The 22,945-nt window shown below is 48.4% G+C and overlaps 1 protein-coding gene across 2 annotated transcripts in view; it reads right to left on the bottom strand.

Annotated features, from left to right (window-relative positions):
- MYO19 (myosin XIX) overlaps positions 1 to 22,945 on the bottom strand; it is a 338,653-nt gene that overhangs the window by 263,413 nt on the left and 52,295 nt on the right. For both annotated transcript variants that reach the window (XM_073575566.1, XM_073575565.1), the window contains exon 4: positions 20,499 to 20,601. In XM_073575566.1, the coding sequence (XP_073431667.1) occupies positions 20,499 to 20,601 (103 nt within the window). The remainder of the gene's footprint in view (positions 1 to 20,498; positions 20,602 to 22,945) is intronic.

Below are 22,945 nucleotides of genomic sequence, written 5' to 3'. Positions count from 1 at the left end.
CCAGTTCTCTACGCCCGGGATGTGGACTGCCGATATCACTGAGTGGTTCCTCTCGGCCCAATGAAGAACCTGCCCTACCTCGCGCATGGTTTATCTGCTGCGGGTGCCCCCTTGAGGATTTATGTAAGCCACCACTGTGGCTTTGTCCGATTGAATCCGGACAGGGCGGCCTGCTAGAAGGTGATGAAACTGTTGCAGAGCCAGCCGGATTGCTCGTATCTCCAACAAGTTGATTGGGAGGCGTGCCTCCTGCGGGGACCACCATCCTTGGGTCATGTGGTGGCGAAAAACCGCTCCCCAGCCAAGGAGACTGGCGTCAGTTGTCACCACCTACCAATGGTCTGGGGGAAGGGTTTCCCCTGAAACAGAGAGGAACTGGTTATCCACCACCCGAGCGACTGCTTGACCTGAGAGGACAACCAGCACCGGCGATAGAGCGTGAAAGGGTTCTTGTCCCAGGCTGACAAGAGGGCGTGCTGCAGGGGGTGAAGATGGAACTGGGCGAACAGTATCGCTTCCATTGCTGCCACAATTTTCCCTAGAATCCTCATCCCGAACCAGATGGCATGAGGGACTCGTTCTAAAAGTGTCCGGACTCCCTGCCGGAGAGCTAGAGCCTTGTCTCAAGGGAGAATTACCAGCCCTCGGCAAGTGTCGAAGATCATCCCTAAAAAGGAAATTCTATGTGCTGGAACAAGGGATGACTTCTTTACATTGACCAACCACCCTAAGCGGGCAAGAGTACCTAGCGTGATGCTGACATTTTCCTCGCATGCACGCATTGAAGGGCCCTTGACCAAGAGGTCGTCCAAGTAAGGCAAGATGACTATGCCCCGCGAGTGCAGGATGGCCATGACGACTGCCATGACCTTTGTGAACACTCTGGGGGCTGTGGCTAGCCCGAAGGGTAGCACTGCGAACTGAAAATGTAGACCGTTGATGGCGAAGCGTAGAAACCTTTGATGCAGAGGTAAAATGGGGATATGTAGATAGGCGTCCTGGATATCGATAGAGGCCAAGTATTCTCTCTGCCCCATGGCCGATATGACTGAATGGAGAGACTCCATCCGGAAATTTCTGACCCTGATGAATTTGTTCAGGAGCTTCAGGTCCAAAACAGGTCTGACAGTCCCATCCTTTTTGGGAACCGCGAATAGGTTGTAATAGAAGCCATGAGCTCTTCGTGTTCTGGCACGGGAATAAGGACTCCGTTGCACTGGATCGATTCGATGGCTCCTAGCAAAGCCCTTGCCAGGGTATCCACCCTGGGAAGACGGGAAAGAAAAAAAACGTATTGGAGGTATCTGACAAACTATCTTGTAACCTGAGGACACCAGCTCGTTTACCCGTGTCGTGTGCGTCGTTGAGCCAGACGTGGCGAAACCAGAGTAGGCGGCCGCCTGCCTTGCTGGTGTCGCATAACTGGCCGCATCCAAAGATGCATTGATTAAGTAGTCCCCAGCCATAGCGATCTGACTCACGATTGGTGATACCTCTGATATCCTGCAAGGCTTTGTTTAATCATTTTGACCAAGAAATCATGGCCTTGGCCACCCATGTTGCCGCAAACGAGGGAGAGAGTGCTGACCCTGATGCCTCAAATACTGAGCAAGCCAAGCTCTCTATGAGACGATCCGTGGGATCCCTAATAGAAGAACCACTAGGTATGGATAACAGGGTTTTAGAGGCTAAGCGTGACACAGGTGGATCCACCGTTGGGGATTCCGTCCATTTTTCAAGGAGGTCCGGGGCAAATGGATACCTCACTTTGAGCGCCTTCTGAGCCGAGAAGCGTCTGTCCGGCCGTTCTCTGTGTCGCTGCACTATGTCCTCAAACTCTGGGTGAGAGCAAAATACTCTATGCGGCCGCTTAACTAGCTTAAATGCCACCTTATGGCCTGAAGCCAAGGTGGAATCATCCTCAATCCCCAAGGTCTGGTTGACTGCTTCGATGAGGCTGTCCACTGTTTCACGAGACCCCAGAGTATCCAGATCAAGGGGTTCACCTGAGTTGAAATCTGAGCTTTGCTCGCTATCGACCACTGGTGACGGGGAGCGAGAAGCGGAACTCACGGATGCAAAGGCACCGGATGGATTGGGCGACACCCTGTAGGTTCGTTTTCCACGGGTCTGCCTGGAGTGAGAGCGGCCCCATGGACTGTGACAGTGATAGGGCCCACTCTGGGGGACTTGGTAAACTGGTCCCGGTCGCAGGGGAGGCCTCCTGGGCGCGTTCGGAATCGCAGTCTTTGCATAATCGCTTGCTCTGCGCCCGCGGAAAAGCGGCCCGACGAGATGCATGCAGCGTATAGAAACGTGTGCGTCTTCGCTTTTTCGGGCATGCTGTATCTGCCAGGCATCAGCACTGCAGACCGCTGGGGGGAGCACTCCTCGTTTTCCCGTAGCGTGGCCTCTTGGGCAGCACTTACCCCAGTCCTGTGCCCCTACGTGTCCTGGACGTGCTGGCGTTGCTCCAGCTTCAAGGAAGCGCGCGCCACAGCTGCGGGGTGGGCCGTCGGCAAAAGAATAGCTCCGGGGGCGGTACTTCCGGCTTGCGGCCTAGTGCTGGTCCGAAGCTGGGGGCTCAATTTCTTCGGCGCCCGCCCAGGCCACGAGGGGCGGGCCGCCGGAAATGACGTGCGGCAAGGAGGCGCGACTTCCACCCGCGGCCTGTTTATGGTGCATGCCCGCGACAGGGGGGCGGACCCACCTCCCACGGTGTCCCAGGCCGAGGCTACATGGCTGGACGTGCGGACCCGCCGCCATGTGCGACGGAGGGACTCTCTTCGGCTGCTGCTGCACCGACCTCCGCTGAATAGGCTAAGGGCTCCAGCCCTGTGGATGTCGCCGCAGGAGCCCTCCCAGGTCATCCTCCTCCGTGATGATTCTTCAGGTTCCCAGCTCAGGTAGATGGGAGGGGACGGTGCAGGCACTCTAGCTCCATCTTTCCCTCCAGGGGTGAGGAGAGGGACCGTCCGCCGTCTTGCAGCACCGCAGTCTAGCATTGGTGGAGCAGTGAGGGCTGCACGGAATATGCTTGTGCCTCTGTACAGCCCATGGTTTCAATACCTAGGGGTGGTCAGGGCCAAGTCCGGCATTGTGTCCCACGTCGCGGGAGAGGATACATGGAGGCGACACTCGCACGTGCTCGCCCGTTGTTGGTCTGGGGAGATCGGCCCCTTTCAATAGGGTCCATCGCCCCTATCTCATCTTCATGGAAAAAAAAAAAAAGTCTGGACGAAAAACAGACGTGTGCCTCCAACGGACACTAAGCAAAAAACTGATTTCCGACCTCAGTCGGGTCGAGGGTGTATACAGCGGAGGAGGAGCTAACCTTTTTTTTCAATTAGTGTCAGCCTCCAGGGGGCAGTAGCATACACTCACAGTACCTGTGTCCCCCAATGAAACGAAGAAGAAAAAACTCAATTCTGGCATTTTTTCAGTCACGGGGTGGCGTTGATGCGAATTCAGTCACCGATCGGTGGCTGTAATCACGCCCCTTGCATTGACTGACTGACTACAGCTGTCAGTCATTGTGTTTTTTCTCTATTGCTGAGCTGAAAGATCTAATGTATTCTCATTCTCAACCCCTTCCCGACCTTGTGATTTTCCATTCTTGCGCTTTAGTTTTTTCTTCCTCTTATTCCAAGAGCCATAACTTTTTTATTTTCCTGTTAACAGAGCTGTGTGAAGTCTTTTGCAGGATGAGATGTACTTTTGAATTACACCATCCAACTTCTCTTGTGATGTACTGGAAAGTAGGAAAAAATTCCAAGTGCGGCTAAATAGCATAAAAAGCTCAATTCCGCAATTCTTTTTTGAGGTTTATATTTATAGCTTTTATTTTACAGTAAAAATTACCTGGCAATCTGATTCTCCAGGTCAGTAAGATTAGGCTGAGAGAAAACAGTTTTTATTTTAAATTGAAAAAAAAAAATAATTCAGAAATTTGTAAAACAAAAAATGTTTTTAGCTTGCATCATTAGTGATGAACGAGCATGCTCACCACTACTCAGTACTCGCCCGAGCATCTCACTGGTCGAAACGCTCAGAGCTCTCAGAGTATTTCCGTGATTGCTCGGTTGGAGCTCAGGTCCCCTCCTTGCATGTTTGATGCTCTTTACAGAGTCAATGAATATGCAGGGATTGTCTGCCACACACTGTAATGCCGCAGCCATGTTGGTTGTGGCATTACAGTGATTGGCAGCCCACACAGCTCCATCAGGTCTATATCAGACCGGACACCCCATGTTCGTCACAGTCTACTCTGGAATCAGGCAGTGTAGGGAGAGTTGCTGCTGAGCTAGGGAGAGACTGCTTGTGTCTTAGTTAGTGTAGGTATACCACAATATATTATACACATATCCATCTCAACTAACAGCCCTTCTGAGGACTAATCCAGCTGCATAGATATCAGTACTAGGCAGGCAGGCAGTGTATGTGGCAGACTGCAGAGCATATAGCAAGAGGCTCCATTCCAGTTCTGTCTGAGGTTGCTGCTTTTACAGATATTTCTAGACAAAGGCCCTGGTATCAGGGGCCAGGAATATTTTTTTGGGATCTTAATCCTTATTTGCTTAAAAAGCAATCCAGAGAACACTGTTTTTCTGCTCCATTTGCTTGTCGGCACTGCAGAATACCGCCAGATCCTTTCCATATTACTGCACTAAAAATCCATCTATTTAAAACTGTGATTTGTCTGTCACACGGATTGTATATAAGTGCGCTCAAAATTGTGCCATTTCTGGCCTCCATTTAAAGTTTGTTGCAGTGTCGCGAAGTTATTGACACCAGTTTGCTGATAAAAATAGTTACCTACAGGCCATCTATTTAAAACTGCGGTTTTCCATCACAAGGATCACATAAGTTAGTAGTGAACGTGGAATATATTGTCCTCCATTTAAAATGGGCAAGGCGCGTGGCAAGGGACAGGGAACAGGACGTGATGGTGACTGCAGAGGCCGAGGTCAAGCTGAAATCGTGCCACAACAAACACCCACATCTTCTCGCCCGACCTTCCTGTCCCAATTACTAGGGGACCACGGCACACCACTATTGAACCCAGAGCAGTGTCAAAAGGTTGTTGGTTGGATAGCGAATAATGCTTCCAGTCACTTTGCCACCACCAACATCACCCTGTCTTCCACACGTTCAAGTCTCAGTAGCCGTGAGTCTGGACCGCATATTCCTCATCCTGATTCTCCTTCCTCCCACCATGCCGAGTGCCCGGAGACAACAGATCCCACACTTGGACACTCCGAAGAGCTGTTCACTCTTCCATTTATAGATTCGGGCCTCTCGCCCAGTCCACTTGAAGACGGGCAAGAGGAGACCGCATGTAGCGATGCCCAAATATTTGAGCAGCCATGGTCACACGTAGGCAACGGAGGGAACGTGTCAAAAGAGGTGGACGATGAGGAGATACAATTGCCAGAAAGTCAGGGAGGAGGACCAGGGTGCGAAAGTGGAAGACGAGGTGGTGAATGATATAGTAACTGACCCAAGCAGGCAGGAGGACATGCAGAGTGAGGACAGCAGCACAGAGGGGGAAGGAGGCGTGCCACCCCAACAGGCAGGAAGCAGTGTGGTGGCCGCAGACAGAAGGCAGGCAACCGTTCCCCGTAACACCAACACGACGTAAAGTTGCCAGTACAACTGTTAGGTCTTCACGAGTCTGCCGATAACCTCAAAAAGGCTATTTGAACCACCTGCCAGGCAAGCATCAGCAGGGGTAGCAAAACTACCAGCATGACCACCACCAGCATGACCAGGCACATGGCAGCAAAGCACCAGACTTTGTGGGCCGAACCCCAGCGTCCAGGAGCAGTGTCTTCGGGTGACACCACTGCTTTTTCCGCTGTTCTGCATGCAAGCCAATACCCTATCCATGGTGTATGCGAAGATGCCTCCTGCCCTGCACCTGTCGTTGCACACACTCAACTAGCACCATCAGCAAGCACGTCCTTGTCCCAGCGCAGCGTTCAGATGTCCATACCCCAGTCCTTGGAATGCAAACGCAAATACGCAGCAAACGCCCCACAGGCCACACTACTAAATTTCCACATTTCGTGACGGCTTGTGCTCGAAATGTTGCCTTTCAGGCTTGTGGAGACGGAAGCTTTCTGCAAACTGATGGCGTAGGCCGTTGTTCGGTCCCAGCCGCCACTATTTTTTCCACTGTACTGTCCCCCGCATTACACAAGCACGTGTCTCACAACATTAGCCGTGGCCTCAACAATGCAGTTACTGGGAAAGTCCACCTAAGTATGGACACATGGACAAGTGCTTGTGGGCAGGGACAGTACATCTCGCTGACGGCACACTGGGTTAAAATAATGGAAGCCGGGACCCAGTCGGACCTTGGGATGGAACACGTCCTCCTGACGCCGAGGATTGCGGGCCCTAGGTAAATCAGGGTTGCCCCACAGTCTACAGCTCCTGCACCTACTCCTCTTCAGCCTCCATCTCAGAAATGACCACATCAGTCACAAGCTGGAAACACTGCAGCACTGCCTCAGCCAAGCGACAACAGGCTGTGCTGAAGCTAATATGCTTAGGTGACAAACCGCAGAATGCTGAAAAGTTGTGGACAGCTCTGAAAGAGCAGGCAGATCTGTGACTGACACTGCTGAACCTACAGTGTGCTTAACCTTGTGGTTCTGCGGCTTCTCAAAACCTACCCTGAGCTGCCTGATCTGCTTGTCAAAGGTTGATACCTGTGTGCCCATTTTAAAAAGTCAGCTACAGCTTCCGCCACCCTTGCCGGGCTTCAGCAGCGTTTGCAGCTTCCAGCTCAACGACTGGTGTGAGATGTCTCCACGCAGTGGAACTCTACACTGCAGATGTTAGGAAGGAATTGTGAGAAGAGGGCAGCTGTTGACTACCAGCGTCAACAACGCAGTCGGTATTCAGTTCAGACTCCACACAAGACCTCAGGAGTGGACATAGATGTCAAACATGTGTGCCATCCTCCAAAACTTTGAGGACTCCACCAAGATGGTGAGCAGCATTGACGCCATAATTAGCGTCAACATCCCGCTTCTCTGTGCTCTGAAACGCTCTCTGCTCACAATCAAAGAGGATGCATTGCAGGAGGAGCATGATGAGATGGAGCAAGGAACCATACAGGGTGATTATACACAGCCCAGCCTCATCTCATCCCAACGTGGAATGGGTGACAATGAGGAAGAGGAGGAGGAAGAACAGAAGCTAGTTTCATGCGCTACCTGCACAACTGTCATACCGCCTGTTCAGTGTGGATGGTCTGAGGACAGGGAGGAGGAGGAAGAGAGCAAGGTCAATCATCCTCTTGGTGAGGACATGGAACTCTTGTCTGTTAGCAGTCTGGCACGCATGGCTCAGTTTATGTTACGGTGCTTTTCCCGTGACCCTCGCGTTCTCAAAATTTTGGGTGACAGTCATTACTGGTTGGTAACATTTCTAGACCCATGCTACAAGGAGAACTTTCTATCTCTTGTTCCTGAGGCAGACAGGTGTACTAAAATGGGGCAGTACCAGAAGACTTGTGTTGCAGAATTTTTTTAAAAATTCCCATGTGAAAACGCTGGCGGCAGAGGTCACAGTTCGTTGGACAACCAATGAGTTCAGGTGAGAGAGACACCACTCCAATGAAGCAGAGGCAGGGGAATACTGTCAAAGTTCTGGGAGAGTTTTCTCAGACTCTCCCATCGCACAGGCCCTGAGGCACAGGGTACTCTCACAAGAAGTGCAAAGTTTGGGAAGATGCTGAGGAAGTACCTTGCTGACCGTACCAACGTCCTCCGTGATTCCTCTGTGCCTTATAATTATTGGGTAAAAATAAAATAAAAAGAGAGGCGCAATGAGTGTACCTGTATTAAAATTTATTTCCGTAACAGGGTGCTCATTAGTAGTGGGTGGGGAGCGCGTCCTCTCACCCCAGGAGGGCACTGCACGTGGCTGTCGGCAACCTCCGCTCTCCTGTTCGGTCGAGCGCTCTCCAGCTTCCAGATATATCTTGTAGCCGGCCACAGCCGTAAGTGCAATACCAAAGGTCCTGGAGCTTCTCAGCATCACCGGAAAAACTGCAGGCCCTCCCGCAAGCGACTGCCCTCCAAGCTGCTCCTGCTGCTAGTCCTCAAGGAGAGGAAAATAAGTGAAAAGCTGCAGCAAAGCGGTCTATAGGAGCGCTAAAGGAGAGGCAGAAACAATAAAAAAGGTTTTAAAAATCAGCTTTATTTCTTCCTCCAATACCCACACAGCTGATTTTTTAAAACCTTTTTTATGGTTTCTGCCTCTCCTTTAGCGCTCCTATAGACCGCTTTGCTGCAGCTTTTCATTTCTAATTATTGGGTATCCAAGCTGGACATGTGGCATGAACTGGCTCTCTACGCCTTGGAGGTCATGGCCTGCCCTGCCGCTAGCATTTTGTCAGAGTGGGTTTTTAGTGCCGCTGGTGGAATTATAACTGATAAGAGCATTTGCCTGTCAACTGAAAATGCTGACAGGCTGACTCTGATAAAAATGAACAAGGGCTGGATTGGGCTAGACTTCTCAACACCACCCCTTACATTCACTGCATAGCAAATAGCATGGTAGACCCACTTCCTAATAATGGGAACATTGTTTTCAGGAGGCCCTCCTGTACGTTTCTTCAAAGGGGTATTGGGGTGCATCCAAATTTTGGGCAGCCCTACCACTCACTGTATACGCAATAACAGTATAGGAGACTGTCACTAACGTGGTTTGTGGAACCACTGTGTCACGGACCGCGAAGAGCCTGGAGGGGCGTGACTAAGCAATCACCTGACTATTCACTAGAGCCTCTGATGGTGAGGTTAGACTTGGCTCCCGATGAACACCAGGTACCATTCCAGTGCAGACCAACGGTTGCGCAGCAGCTGGACCCGAAGAACAGACTGGATGAAGCAGCTGGCAGGGCTTGTGTCAGAGTGCAGCAAGCGGGACTTGCTTCAGAGTGAAGCAAGCGGAATTTGCTTCAGAATGCAGCAAACGGGATTTGCTTCAGAGTGCAGCAAGCGGGATTTGCTTCAGAGTGCAGCAAGCGGGATTTGCTTCAGAGTGCAGCAAGAGGGATTTGCTTCAGAGTGCAGCAAGAGGGATTTGCTTCAGAGTGCAGCTAGCAGGATTTGCTTCAGAGTGCAGCTAGCAGGGTTTGCTTCAGAGTGCAACAGGCATGATTTGTATTTGGAGTACAACAGGCAGAACCTGAGCTGGTATGCGACCTTACACAACAAAGACAGAAACAGGAAGGTTGCTCAGGCACCTCCCCAGTGGAGACGAAGCAATATATACATAATGCCTCAAAACCATTGGCTGATGAGGAAATAGCAAGTGCAGGCGCTGGCCTTTTAAGAGGGCGGTAGCGCGTGCGCGTGTGTGCCATTAGAACATTGCCGGAGGCCCGGCTGGAAGTGCTGCTGGGAGCATGCGAAGCATGAGGGAGAGAAGAATCAACTGGGTGAGCGCGGGTGAGTGAACTGACACGCCGGGAAGCCATAGTCAAATTGGGACTTAATCAATGGACAGTGCTTTGGTCACACATATTACCTTCAATTAGCAGTCACAGGACCTATACCGCATTCCAGAGTAACCTGACGAAATTACGGTAGAGGACCCCTTCAGGATCTTGCACAATTTTTTCCATATAATAATCGAGCTTTGCAGATTACTAGTGCTCTATACACACGGACACTCCAGGAGCAGTCTGTGTATTGATGAAGGTCAGCTGTTTTGATCGAAACGTTTACCCTTGACTGCAAATAAAATTCATCGTTCATTCAAAAGTTGAGTGCCAAAATTTACATTACTATTACTCTGGTGTGGGAACCTATTTTGAGCACCAACACAGCTGTACCACGGTATACTTTATATGAAGTCCTTGGATAGGACATGCGCCGCTCCTATGGGTAAAGTTGACCCAATATTCCATTGAGGTGCTGTGTACCACCATTGAATTGATTTTTAGACTGTGGTTCTGTGACCCACAAAATGGGTGTGGTCAAACACTTGTCACATCCTATAATTGTCGATTGTGATCTCCTCAGTTTTGGGATTTGTGGAGGAAAGTGATACTGCCTGGTAGCGCGGCTGACAACTAGGTTACCGATTACAGTGATAAAAACTTTGTCACATACCACGGCCCACAAGTTGCCATTGTCTGTATGGGGTGGCAATAATGATGTGAAAGAATCCTCTAAAGTCAATATCGCTGACGCTGAGCTGGAAGTTAGGGACTTGAGTCAAGAAAATACTCGAGGGAGATAGAATTAGTCTTACCGGTAATTCGGTTTCTAGGGACCTACCACGACAGCCATATTGGAGGATGTCTCCCCGCCCAAATGGGGGACAGGAAACACACAAGAGGTGAAATATCCCTCCCCTTCCTGCCACCACCAGTGTTTTTTCTGTACACAGTAACATGTTTAGTTACCACCAAAGTGCAGCAATCATCCAATAAGGACATCAGATAGGGAGGGAAATTAGTACTGTCGTGGAAGGTTCCTAGAAGCCAAATTAAAGGTAAGACTAATTATATTTTCTTTAGTCACCTTCCACGACAGCCATATCGGAGTAGTACCAACAACTAATTTCTTAGGGAGGGACGACAGTCTGCAGAACTCGTCTGTCAAATCCCTATTGAAATTTAGTCTATAGTGTCTGGTGAATGTATGGACAGAAGACCAGGTGGCGGCTCTGCATATTTGCTCAGAGGATATTTCCCCTCTCTCTGCGATGTTGATACTGAACCAGTAGAATGGGCTTTCAGAGATGTAGGAGGTGGAACATTCTGCGATGAATATGCCAGGCCGATAGCGTGCCTGATCCAATTAGCAATTGTATTCTTTGCCACCTTCTTGCCATTATTCCGTCCGGAAAATTGAATGAATAAATTCTGGTCAATCCTCCAATTTTCAGTCTGTTGGCGGTAGAAGAGAACCACCCTATGGACATCAAGGGTGTGGAAGACTTCTTCCTTCGTACTGGATGGTTTTGGGCAGAAGGAAGGTAGTACAATGTCCTGGACTCTATGAAAGTCCGAGACTACTTTAGGCATAAAAGAGGTATCTAACCTCAGGATGATGCCATCCTCCGTGATAGTCAAATAGGGCTCCTGTATTGATAGGGCTTGTAATTCTCCTACACGCCTCATGATAGTAATCGCTACCAAAAACAGTTATAACTGTTAAGTTCTTTAAAGTCATGGATGACAGGGGCTCAAATAGATCCTTGGTTAATCCCTTAAGAACTAGATTCAAGTCCCAGTGGGAACTTGACTACGAAGTCTAGGACGAATCCTAGTCGCTGAGGTCATGAAGCGTTTGGCCGGCCAGATCTTGATCAAAAAATGAACTGAGAGCTGACACCTGTACCTTTAGTGTACTGGGTGTGAGTCCTAGATCTAAGCCCCTGTGAAGAAAATCTAAAATTTGTGCGATGTTAGAATGGAAGGGAGCTGGAGTATTTGGGAAACACCAGGATTAAATTTTTTTCTAAACTTTCCCATAAATGGAATTAGTTACTTGTTTCCTACTCCTCTGTAGAGTTCGTATTACTTCTTCGGAAAGGCCCTTAGCCTTTAGAATTCCAGATTCAGAAGCCAAGCCGCAAGTTTCAACCTGCGCAGGTCTGGGTGAAGCAGAGGACCCTGGAAAAGAAGGTCGACCTTCTGGGGTAGAAGTATTGGGCCTTGTTGACCCATGCTCACTAAAGCCCCATACCAACTTCTTCCTGGCCACATGGGAGCAACCAGGATTGTGGTGACTTGCTCTGAACGTATCTTCTGCAGCATTCTCGCTAGTATCGGTGTATAGAATATTCCACTTCCTCCTCTTCCAACCTCATAGTGTCCCTCACCATACTAACTAATTCTCCCATATCTTCAGAAGAGAAATAGTATTTCTTATTATCGGATTTGGGAGTGGAAGTGGAACCCACATTTTCCCAAATATCCTATGAGTTAGAGGTATCAATTTCACCCGAGTCAGAGTTAGATTCCACAGGTGCCATTTTTCTCTTTCTAGGAGGAGGGGGCTGCTGTGCCAGGGTCAGGGAAAATGTCGCAATAGAAGATAGGACATCCTGTCTGATGAGAGTTTTTATGCTGTCCAGTAGGGAGGGCTGTTCAGCACATAATACATCATCCGTGCAGGGCTGACAAAGTATATGCAGAGGGAAGCCTGGAACCGCACACACATTTGCGGCTGGGTGGTTTATCGTTTTTAAGAGCAGGAACCTTGTCTCCCTAAAATAGAGAGAGAAAGGTATACTAGTCACCCATTATTTACCGGGACAGTAAGGGGAACCACCCCACTACTTACAGTAGGAGGGTGAACGCTGGGCTGGGCAGATGCATGCAGAACAGGTTTGTCGCCGTCCATGGTCATTCTGTCACATGTACAGATAATGGCCTTACCTGGATGCACCCAGACCAGGATTTAAGTAATCACAGTACTCCAGCGAGTTCTGTGCTCCTCCTCCCCCGGGTCCACAGATGGGAGTCATGTATCGAATGACCCCAATCCAATGCAGCTGTTCCCCCAGACCGGTCTAGTCCCGGAAATTGCAGGCCGTGCGTGCGTTCCAGCGTGGAACGCCAATAGGAAGTGAACCGGAAGTTCGGTCGATGTCACTTCCGGTGCGCGCGTGAGCGACCCTGGTACAGCTGCATGGGGGGAGGACGACGCCGGGGAGCTCCAGGAGGACCCCGGCTGCACATCACCACCCTGCTTTACCCCCCGAGGAGGCACAGGAGGGGTGGCAGTGGGGTCCCGAGTGCCATATAATATTGTGACGGGAGCAGCCTTTACCGGAGCAGAGAAGAGCCCCCAACCTCGGCTGTCCGGCATGCAGGTAATCGTTATAGTGCCTCCGGTCGCCGGCCACGGCAGCACTATCCAGGACCTCTTCATCTCCCATAGGGGACAGGAAAAACACTGGTTGTGGCAGGAAGGGGAGGGATATTTAACCTCTTGTGTGTTTCCTGTCCCTCATTAGGGCGGTGAGACATCCACCGATATGCCTGTCGTGGAAGGTGACCACAGAAATGTAAGGGTGAAAAACGTTGCTTCCCTAGAGCTATAACTATTCTACGAAAATCTGTGCTCCAGGAGGCAAACAGAGCTCTTTCCCTCCCAAGTTTCGCTGTGCAGCCAAGCAGTACTGTACAGCCACATATTGCCACAGTCAGCATAAAATGTGTGACAAATTTTGTTGCCAGTTTAAACACTTTCCCTTGTGAAAATAGAATTAGACTTAACGGTAATTCGGTTTCTAGAAACCTTCCACAACAGCATAGGAGGTTGTCTCCACGCCCTAATGGGGGACAGGAAGCACGAGTGGTTAAAAGGTCCCTCCCACCTCCCTCTCACCAGTGACTTATAACTGATTACCATAGCACCGGTTACCTTAAGATTCTCAGAATTTGTCCAAGAATGCAGGGAGGGAAATAGTGGTGTCGTGGAAGGTTTCTAGAAACCGAATTACCGGTAAGTCTAATTCTATTTTCTCTAGCAACCTCCACGACAGCATAGGAGGCATGACAACCTATACTGCACTGGGGGGGGGGGGGACAATGGCCTGAAGAACTTTTCGGCCAAAGACTAAATCCCTGTTGGACATAAGGTCCAACCTGTAGTGTTTAGAAAAAATATGTAAGGAGGACCAGGTTGCTGCCTTACAAATCTGCTCTGAAGATGCGCCTGCCCTCTCAGCCCATGAAGTAGAGGTAGATCGTGTTGAATGCGCTTTGATCCCTGTAGGGAGAGTGATGTTATGCGCAAGGTATGCTTCAGAGATAACCTTTTTAATCCAATTGGCAATGGTGGTTTTTGCCACCTTCTTTTCTCTGTTTGGACCAGAGGTATGGATGAATAGATTGTGGTCGATTCTATAAGGTTTGGTACACTAAGTAGTGGAGAATTATTCGCCTTACGTCCAGCGTACGAAACACCTCTTCTTTCGGGTTTGCTGGGTTTTGACAAAATGAGGGGAGAATTATATTCTGTAATCTATGAAAGTCCGACACAACCTTTGGTAGAAAAGACGGATCAAGGGAGAGAACTATGGAGTCATCTCTGACTGTTAGGTAGGGTTCTCTGATTGAGAGAGCCTGTAGCTCTCCTATTCACCTTGCTGAGGTTATTGCTATAAGGAAGGCCACCTTACAAGAGAGCAGTTGAAAAGTACAGGATGGCAGGGGCTCAAAGGGTGATTGAGTGAGTCCCGTAAGAACCACGTTCAAGTCCCATGGTGGAACTGCAATTAGATTTTTTGGATGTAGCCTAGTGGCTGATGTAATGAATCTTCTTATCCACCTGTGGTTGGCCAAGTCACAGTCAAACATGGAGCTTAATGCTGATATCTGTACTTTCAGTGTGCTAGGCTTTAGACCTAGCTCAAGCCCCCTCTGTAGGAAATCCATGATATGGGAAATTTTAGGGTTTCCTGGGTCAGGCAAATCTGGCAGACACCATGAGGAAAACTTTTTCCATATTTTGTTATATATAGCAATGGTGACCAGCTTCTGGGATTTCTGGAGGGTGTTTATTACTGCCTCTGATAGACCCTTGGCCCTCAAGATCTTGGTCTCCGTAACCAGGCCGCTAACCTCATTCCCCAGAGGTTTGGGTGATGTAGCGGGCCCTGTAAGAGAAGGTCGTTTTCCAGGGGTAGGAGGACTGGCCCCTCTACCTGTAGCTCTGTAATTAGAGAATACCAGCTCCTTTTTGGCCATAGCGGAGCTACTAGGATGGTCTGGGCTCGATCTTCTCGGATCTTCCTCAGGGTTGCGGCAAGGATTGGAACTGGCAGGAAGGCATATGCCAGACGAAACCTCCACTTGTGGGCGAAGGCATCTACCCCCAGGGATCTGTCCCTGGGGTTCAGGGAAAAATAGTTTCTCACACGAGCATTTTCTATTGAGGCCAGTAGATCCACCCCCGGAGGCCCCACCTGTTGACCAGCTTCTGAAAGATTTTTTCGTTTAGGCTCCACTCGCCAGGCTGGATGCATTTTCGGCTCAGGAAATCTGCCTGAAGATTGGAGGTACCCTTTAGGTGGACTGCTGTTAGAGACCGGAGGTGTCTTACGGCCCAGCAAAATATTCGGCCCGGCAGGCCCTGTAGACTGCTGGTTCTTGTACCACCTTGGTGTCTGAGATGGGCCACCGTTGTTACATTGTCCGAGTAGACTCTGATATGATGGCCCTGAACTAGGTGTCTTGCCGCCAGGAGAGCTTCCTCCACAGCCTTCAGTTCCCTGAAGTTTGAGGACTTTGTACTCACTCTCTGGCTCCACAACCCCTGGAATAGTTGTTGGGACACTACTGCTCCCCAGCCTTTTTTGCTGGCATCCGATGTTACCGTGACCAAGGGGATTTGGGACCAGTTGATTCCCCTGCACAGATTTTTGTGGTCCATCCACCATGCCAGCGAAGCTTTCACTCTTCCTGGGATCTAGACTCTTTTGTTCAGGCAGGTGTGATCGCTGTTCCAGTTTCCCAAGATATGGGACTGGAGTATACTGGAGTGAGCCTGCACCTAAGGTACTGACTGGATGCAGGAGGTCATTGACCCTAGTATGGACATAGCTGACCTGAGGGTCGGGGGACCTCTGTTTCCTGAAGCTCGAGAGCCTTGAAATTATGGACCTCTGATGTTCCTCCGGGAGGAAGGACATTTGTTTCCCTGAATCTAGGAGGATTCCCAAGAATTTTATCTGCTGGGAGGGTTGGATCTGCGACTTTTTTTATATTCGGGATCCACCCGAGCGATTGGAGAATACCCAGAGTTTGGGTCACCTGATTTACCAGAGTCTGGTATGAGGCTCCTATTATCAGCAGGTCGTCCAGGTAGGGTACAATGCATATGCCTTGGCTTCTGATGTGGGACACAGCTTCTGATGTGGGACACAGCTTCCGCCATAATTTTGGAAAATACTCGAGGGGCAGAGGATATTCCAAAGGGAAGTACGTTGTACTGATAGTGCCGGATGTCTGGACCCTGACGGACCGCAAACCTTAGGTACTTCCTGTGGGAAGGATGTATAGGAATGTGAAAATAGGCATCCTTCAGATCTATGGTTGCCATGAAGTAAGACGGCCCTATCAGAGGAATGGCGGTCTTTACCAACTCCATCTTGAATCTGTGATATGCGATGTGTCGGTTGAGGCCCTTGAGATTTACTATTATTCTTGCCTCTCTAGTGGGTTTCTTCACTAGGAACAGCCTGGAATAATGCCCCCTTCCCTGTTCCTCCACAGGGACCTGAGAAATGGCGTTTGATTGTAGAAGGAGATGAATGCCGGATTTTAGCGCTGTAGTCTCCCGAGGTGGTAGGGAGGTAATTCTTATAGCCCGCGCGGGGGGGGGGGGAATTCGACTTCTAGTAGTAGGCCCTCTTTGATCACACTGAGGACCCAGGGGCTGTTGGAAATCAACTGCCAAGAGTGAAAGAACCTCGAAAGCCTTCCCCCCACCGGGTCGAGTCATTGCTTTTCTTGTGGCTTTTGCTGCTGCTGCTGGGGGACCAGGATATTCCTGCCACTCCCCTTAGCATAACTCCATCTTCCCGACTTTCACTTCCCTCTCGGCTGGGATGGCTGATTCTGGGGGGCTCGAAAAAGCCGCTTTTTTGGAGTCCTCTGCTCAGGAAGTACCTTCTTTTTGTCTGTGGCCTTTTCAAGAATTTCATCTAAGGCCGTGCCGAAGACATGTTCACCCTTGAAGGGCAAAGAGCAGAGCTTCACCTTGGAGGTAACATCCCCACTCCACGTTTTAAGCCAGAGGGCACGTCTGGCAGAATTAGACTGTACCATAGCCCTGGCAGAGGTGCGGATCATCTCCATCGATGCATCCGCCAAGAAGCCTGAAGCTCTTTGTAGTATAGGACAGGAGTTCAGGAGGTCACCTCTTGAGGTTCCCCGAAGAAATATGACTCTCTAGTTCCTCTATCCATTGGAAGAGAGACCTAGACAGGTAAGTGGACGCAATCCCTGACTTTAAGGAAAAAGCAGAGGTTTCCCAGGCTTTCCTTAGGAGGCTCTCTGCTTTACGGTCCATTGGGTCTCTAAGCTGGGACGCGTCATCAAAAGGAAGGACCGTTTTCTTCACCACCCTCGCCACCTGGACATCAACTTTCGGAATGTCCCATTTAAACTCCTCTCCCTCCAGGGGGAATCTATGCCTGAGTTCCGAAGGGGCTGAGTAGCGCTTCTCTGGGTACTCCCATTTCTGGGAGATCATATCTTCTATGCTCCTATGTACTGGGAAACCTGTTCGCTTGGGTCCCTCGAATCCCCCGAACATGTGGTCTTTTGCTGACTGAGTAACTGGCTCATCCTCTAGGCCCATGGTGGCCCGTACTGCGCCGACCAGCTCCTCCACATATTTTTGGGGGTGGTGAGCCCACAACCGGAGGGAGTGGAGGTGGTGGATGGGGGGGGACAGAGCGGCCAGGGAAGTCTGAACCTGGTGAGTAACCAGGCTGCGGATTTCGGCAATTAGTGACGGTTCGGCCCTGACCACCCTGTCTATGCAAGCTTGACACAATTTTTTCGCCCAATTTGAAGGGAGTTTTGCACTGCATATGGCACATTTGGCCGACTTGCTGGTGGTATTGGTGCTTTTGTGGGCAGACCTTTCTCCCTATAAGAAAAAGGGGAGAAGTATTTTGAGGACCTCTATCCCAAGATCGCATCACTAGGACCCACCCCAGTTACACTTACTGTGGCTGGCGCAGCGCTGGGCTCTGCAGACGCAGGGCAGGAAGAACCATCCATACTGACAGGGGATTTGCCTTACCTGTCGGTATCTTCCGGCGGGTTAATAAAGGGTTGACCACACCCTCAGCGCAGTATTTTCATTTTCCCCCTCCGCCTCCCTGGGTCCTGGGGCAGGCACAGCGAGTGCTGGCGAGCTCCGCACGCTGGCAGCTGAATGGGGGCCGCCATGACAGGAAGTTGTCATACATACCCCGGAAGTGACCGCGCGTGACGTCACTCCCGGGTCACCGCATGGCGTGCAACAGGAGGAGGAGAGACCGGAGAGCTGTGGGAGGCCTCCGGTCGGGGATCACTGGCCCGCTTTACTCCCCATAGGGGAGCGTGGGTGGGCCAGGAAGGTCCCGTGTTCTTATGAAGACGGGAGCAGTACGGAGGAGGGGAGGCAGCGCCGCCGACCACCACTGCCCAGCTTAAGAATTACAGGTACGCTGCAGCTGCCGGCCACACAGCATACCGCACCTCTCCATGCCCCATGGGGGACAGGAAAGACACTGGTGAGAAGGAGGTGGGAGGGACCTTTTAACCTCTCGTGCTTCCTGTCCCCCATTAGGGCATGGAGACAACCTCCTATGCTGTCGTGGAAGGTTGCAAGAGAAATATAAAATCTTGTGATTAAATCAATTTTGGTAAAAATATAAATATTATGTCTTCACCGACCAATGGTATAAAACTCTGACACACCAGTGGTGTCAATGAGGTATATACTCAGGAGAAATTGCAAAAAAAAATTATGTCCTTTTGAAAATGCAACATTTGGATCTAAAGTAACATTTTGTGGAAAAAAATTTAAATTTTCATTTTTTCCTTCCACACTGCTTTAATTTCTATGGAGGACCTAAAGGGTTAATAAACTTCTTGAATGTGGTTTTTAGCAATTTGAGGGGTGCAGTTTTTAAAATAGTGTCACTTTTCTGTCACAAATGCCCCTCAAATTCACTTCAAATGTGATATTGTCCCTAAAAAAAAAAAAAAAATAGGTTTTAAAATTTTGTTGGAAACATTGATCAACTCTTAACCTTTCTAACAAAAAAAAATATTAAGTCTCAAAAATTATGTTCATGTAAAGTAGAAGAGTGGTAAATGTTATTTACTGTATATCCTTATGTATAAGCCGAGTTTTTCAGCACTTTTTTGTGCTGAAAACGCCCCCCTTGGCTTATACAAGAGTCAACTGTCCCAGAGGGCGAGGGGGAAGGGCGAGTGACGGAGCAGCGGGTGATATTCATTTCTCTTATACCGCACACAGTGACAGCTGCCGGCTTCCAGGAGACATCATACTCACCCTCCAGCGTGCCCTGCATCTCGTTGGTCCCGGCGCCCTTGTACCATGTCGTTGGTGCCGACTTCCGGCAGCACTTCCTGTGCTGAGCGATCACGTGGCACCGCTCATTAATGTAATGAATATAGGCGTGGAGGGAATATTCATTACCTTAATGAGCTGTGTCACATGATCGCTAAGCACAGGAAGAGCTGCTGGAAGCCGGAACGAGGTGCTGCGAGGGTACGCTGGAGGGGTGAGTAGGATGTTTTGGTTTTTTTTGTAAAAGGAAGCATGCATACCAGGACAGCTACGGGGGAAGCCACGCAAACTAGGACAGTGATGGGGGAAGCCACGCAAACAGGACAGCTACGGGAGAAGCCACGCATACCAGGACAGCTACAGGGGAAGCCATGCATACCAGGACAGTGATGGGGGGAACCACGCATACCAGGACAGGACGGGGAAGCCACGCATACGAGGACAGCGACGGGGGAAGCCACGCATACCAGGACAGGGATGAGGGGACAATGTATACCCGGCTTATACTCGAGTCAATAAGCTTACCCAGTTTTCCTTGGCAAAATTAGGTGCCTCGGCTTGTACTCGGGTTGGCTTATACTCGAGTATATACGGTATAAATGATTTTGTGGGGTATAAATATCTGGTTAAAGAGAATAAAAATTAAAAGTTTGAAAATTGCAAAACTTTCTATTTTTTGTCAAATTTTCTATATATTAATAAAAAACCCAAATAATATTGACCTAAATTTGGACTTATCAGGAAGGTGAAAACAGGCTTAGGGGTGAAGGTGTTAATATTTCTCTCCTTGCTACATACACAATATGTTCTCTGAGAAGATTGTGACACTCCCCATTACCTATAGGGTGTTGCTACATTTCATGTTTCTATTCACTCACAATAAATATTTTATCCTAATATAAAACATCATTGGTAGCTATGTATACCACTTAGGGAATGTGCATGCAATGTCTTTTTCAAATGGGACAGCTCCAAAAGCTGCAGGAAATGCACACAGAAAGCGCTCAAATGAATGAAGATATGCCCGTCAGTGTAAAAGCAACTTGTTCATATGTTCAGTCTTCTGAGCATCTTTTAACCGCTTCAGATTTCCTAACATGGAAAGTGGTTAAAAGAAGTGACCTGATCATTCTATAGGTGTGTCCCAGTCTGAAGACATACTATTCTTTACCATACAAGTCATTGGAAAAGTTCAAAGGACGCCTGGAATACACCAATGAAAAAAAAAAAAAAAAAAAAAGACCCTACAGAAACGCTGCAGAGAAAAGCAGGTGGTTGAAAAAACTGCTGCAGAAATGATCAAAAACATGCTAAACGCCAGTATTTTCATCTTGAAAAGCCAGCCTGAAAAATAGTCATGTGAACATACAATAATATTTATTTCTAAGCTTAAAAAAGAATAATAAATTCACAAACCTGATAGAAGATATGAAAGTTCCTTTCGGAAACATTTTGATGCGCTATACGTGTACTCTCTAGAAGGTAAGTCTGGATACTGGCACCAGTGATTTGTTGGAGGCTTTACAAAAGATTAAAAACAAGTGGATTATTTCCCAATGCACAGGATATATTGCAATATGAAAACATCTAAAGTAAGTTTAGAGCAACAAAATGGCTTATACAAGATCAGTCCTTTAAGGAGATATTTCCAGGGGCAGCATGTTATAGAGCAAAGCTAAGCAGAGTGATCAACGATTTGCAGGAAAAGATTTAGTATGGTATCTTTTTTTTCCACTTCTATTCCTGCTTATTTTGTGCTTAGCAGTCAGTGTGTGACAGCCTTCCCGGTACGCACACTTACAGAGGAAATGCTATCCATCACCAATTAGGACAGCCCTTTTGACTGTTATGAGGCAGGGATGTAAATGAATAAAGTACAAGTTATCGTGAACCATTTCCAACCAGACAGGTTCCATTAATAATTCACCGTTACACCTGCAATCGAGGATTATATATAACACATGGTTCACAGTAGACTATATCAACAACTGTAATATAAATATGGAAGATCTTTACTGATGCACGAGAAGAATGAATCAGTACTTTCTTTAGCTCAAGCAATTCCCAAAATATATTTTGGTTTGAGCTTGATTTAAAATAAGTGAAAGTTTTAGGCTGAGTGCAGACGGAGTTTTTAGCCCTGCGGATTTTTCCGCGCAGAATGGAAGAAATCCGCAGGTCAAATGACCTGCATTTTTCCTGCGGATTTCTTCCATTTTCCATGCGGTTTCGGTTTTCCCCCTGCGGATTTGGTGACAGGGGAGATGGAAAACCGCACAAAAGAAGTAACATGCTGCCGATTTTGTACCGCGGGAAAACCGAGTGGAAAAATCTGCAGCATCTGCACAGCGTTTTTTTTTCCCCATTGATTTTAAGGCTACTGTACATCACAATGCAGATATGCAACATTTCTGCGCGGCAAAATCCGCTGCGGAACCGCTGCAAATCTGCATCGTGTGCACACAGCTTTAGACTACCGTATATTCACACATAGCATACATCTGCATTTTTTCTGCAGGTGTCTATGCCAAAATATGCAATAATAATCTTATCTGATTATTAAGTTTTGAACATTTCCTTTGTACAGAAAAGCCTTAATTCTCACTAATAAATTCAACTGCTTTTTTACATGCATTTTTAGGTTCCTTAGTGAAAAAATAAACCTACACAATTTAATAGCATCTTTAAAGGCACCATGGGCATTAGCTTTCATGAAATCATATCCACCAGATTAGATGCGTAGAAAAAAGCAGACACATGCTACATAAAAACATTAGTTAGGAGCATGGCCTTAAATCTGAAATTCGGTTCATATTCAATAAACATAGCTCAGTTCCCAATGAGCCTTACTATTGACAAAAAACACTAAATTACTTACAAGTTATGTGATTTTTCAGAGCGCATGACAGCACCATCTGAGAGAGGGGATGTGCCCTTTAAGGACAGGAAATCTACAGAAATAAAAGGGCGGTGTCTCTCCACCATATTACAGTTGTTTGCAGAGCATGAGAGGACACTACGTATTAGTTATATATATCTTGATTCTTCCTTCTACACACTGCGTGATTCACATATTATGAAGGAAATTAAGTGATCACCATTTACCAGTGACGGGAGGGAATATAAATGTGCTGTCATGGGTCCTAGAAAATCACATTACCGGTAAGTAGAGATGGGCGATCCTAAACAGTAAACTTTAGCGTCCATACCGAACACCTACTGTGTGGGCATGGACCCCAAACCCGGACTTCACCAGGATGTCCGTGTTATTGTTCAGGTTCGGCCCCCCCAAACACCGGGGTTTCTGGCGTGCTGTCATGTGCATGATAGAGCGGCAAACACCATTTCTGATCGGCCGTAAAATCATCACCGCCAATGATACAGTCACAGTTACCACGCTGTCAAATGACAACGTGAGCCCACAGCTGTGAACGGAGGTATAAAGCTTACCTCTTGTCATTGGTGTCAACTGATGTGGCTACTGCTCCCATCAGCCGAAGCCTGCTGCCGCTAATAACAGTAAGAGCAGAAGCGGCTTATGAGAGTTATTCATCAGCCGCTGTAAATAAATAATTTAAAATAAAAACTGGCTTGGGTTGTTTTTTATTTTTGTTAACCATCCAGGCAAAACTCACAGCTGGGGGCTGTAACCCTCAGCTGTCAGCAAGGCTGGTTATCAAGTATTGAGAGGTCCCCGCGCTGTATTTGTTAATCATTTAAATTTTTAAAAACAGCCTGAGGTCCCCCCATTTTTGACAACCAGCCTTGCAAAAGCAGACAGCTGGGAGCTGGTATTATCAGGCTGGTAAGGGGGCATGGATATTGTCTCCAAGCCTAAAAATAGCAGCCCACAGCTGCCCAGA

The sequence above is a fragment of the Dendrobates tinctorius genome, unplaced genomic scaffold (assembly GCF_039654945.1).
Source record: "Dendrobates tinctorius isolate UK_male_01 unplaced genomic scaffold, ASM3965494v1 ptg000045l, whole genome shotgun sequence".
Classification (NCBI taxonomy): Eukaryota; Metazoa; Chordata; class Amphibia; order Anura; family Dendrobatidae; genus Dendrobates; species Dendrobates tinctorius.
Note: the sequence above shows the minus strand (reverse complement) of the source record. Positions and strands in the feature narration are given on the sequence as shown.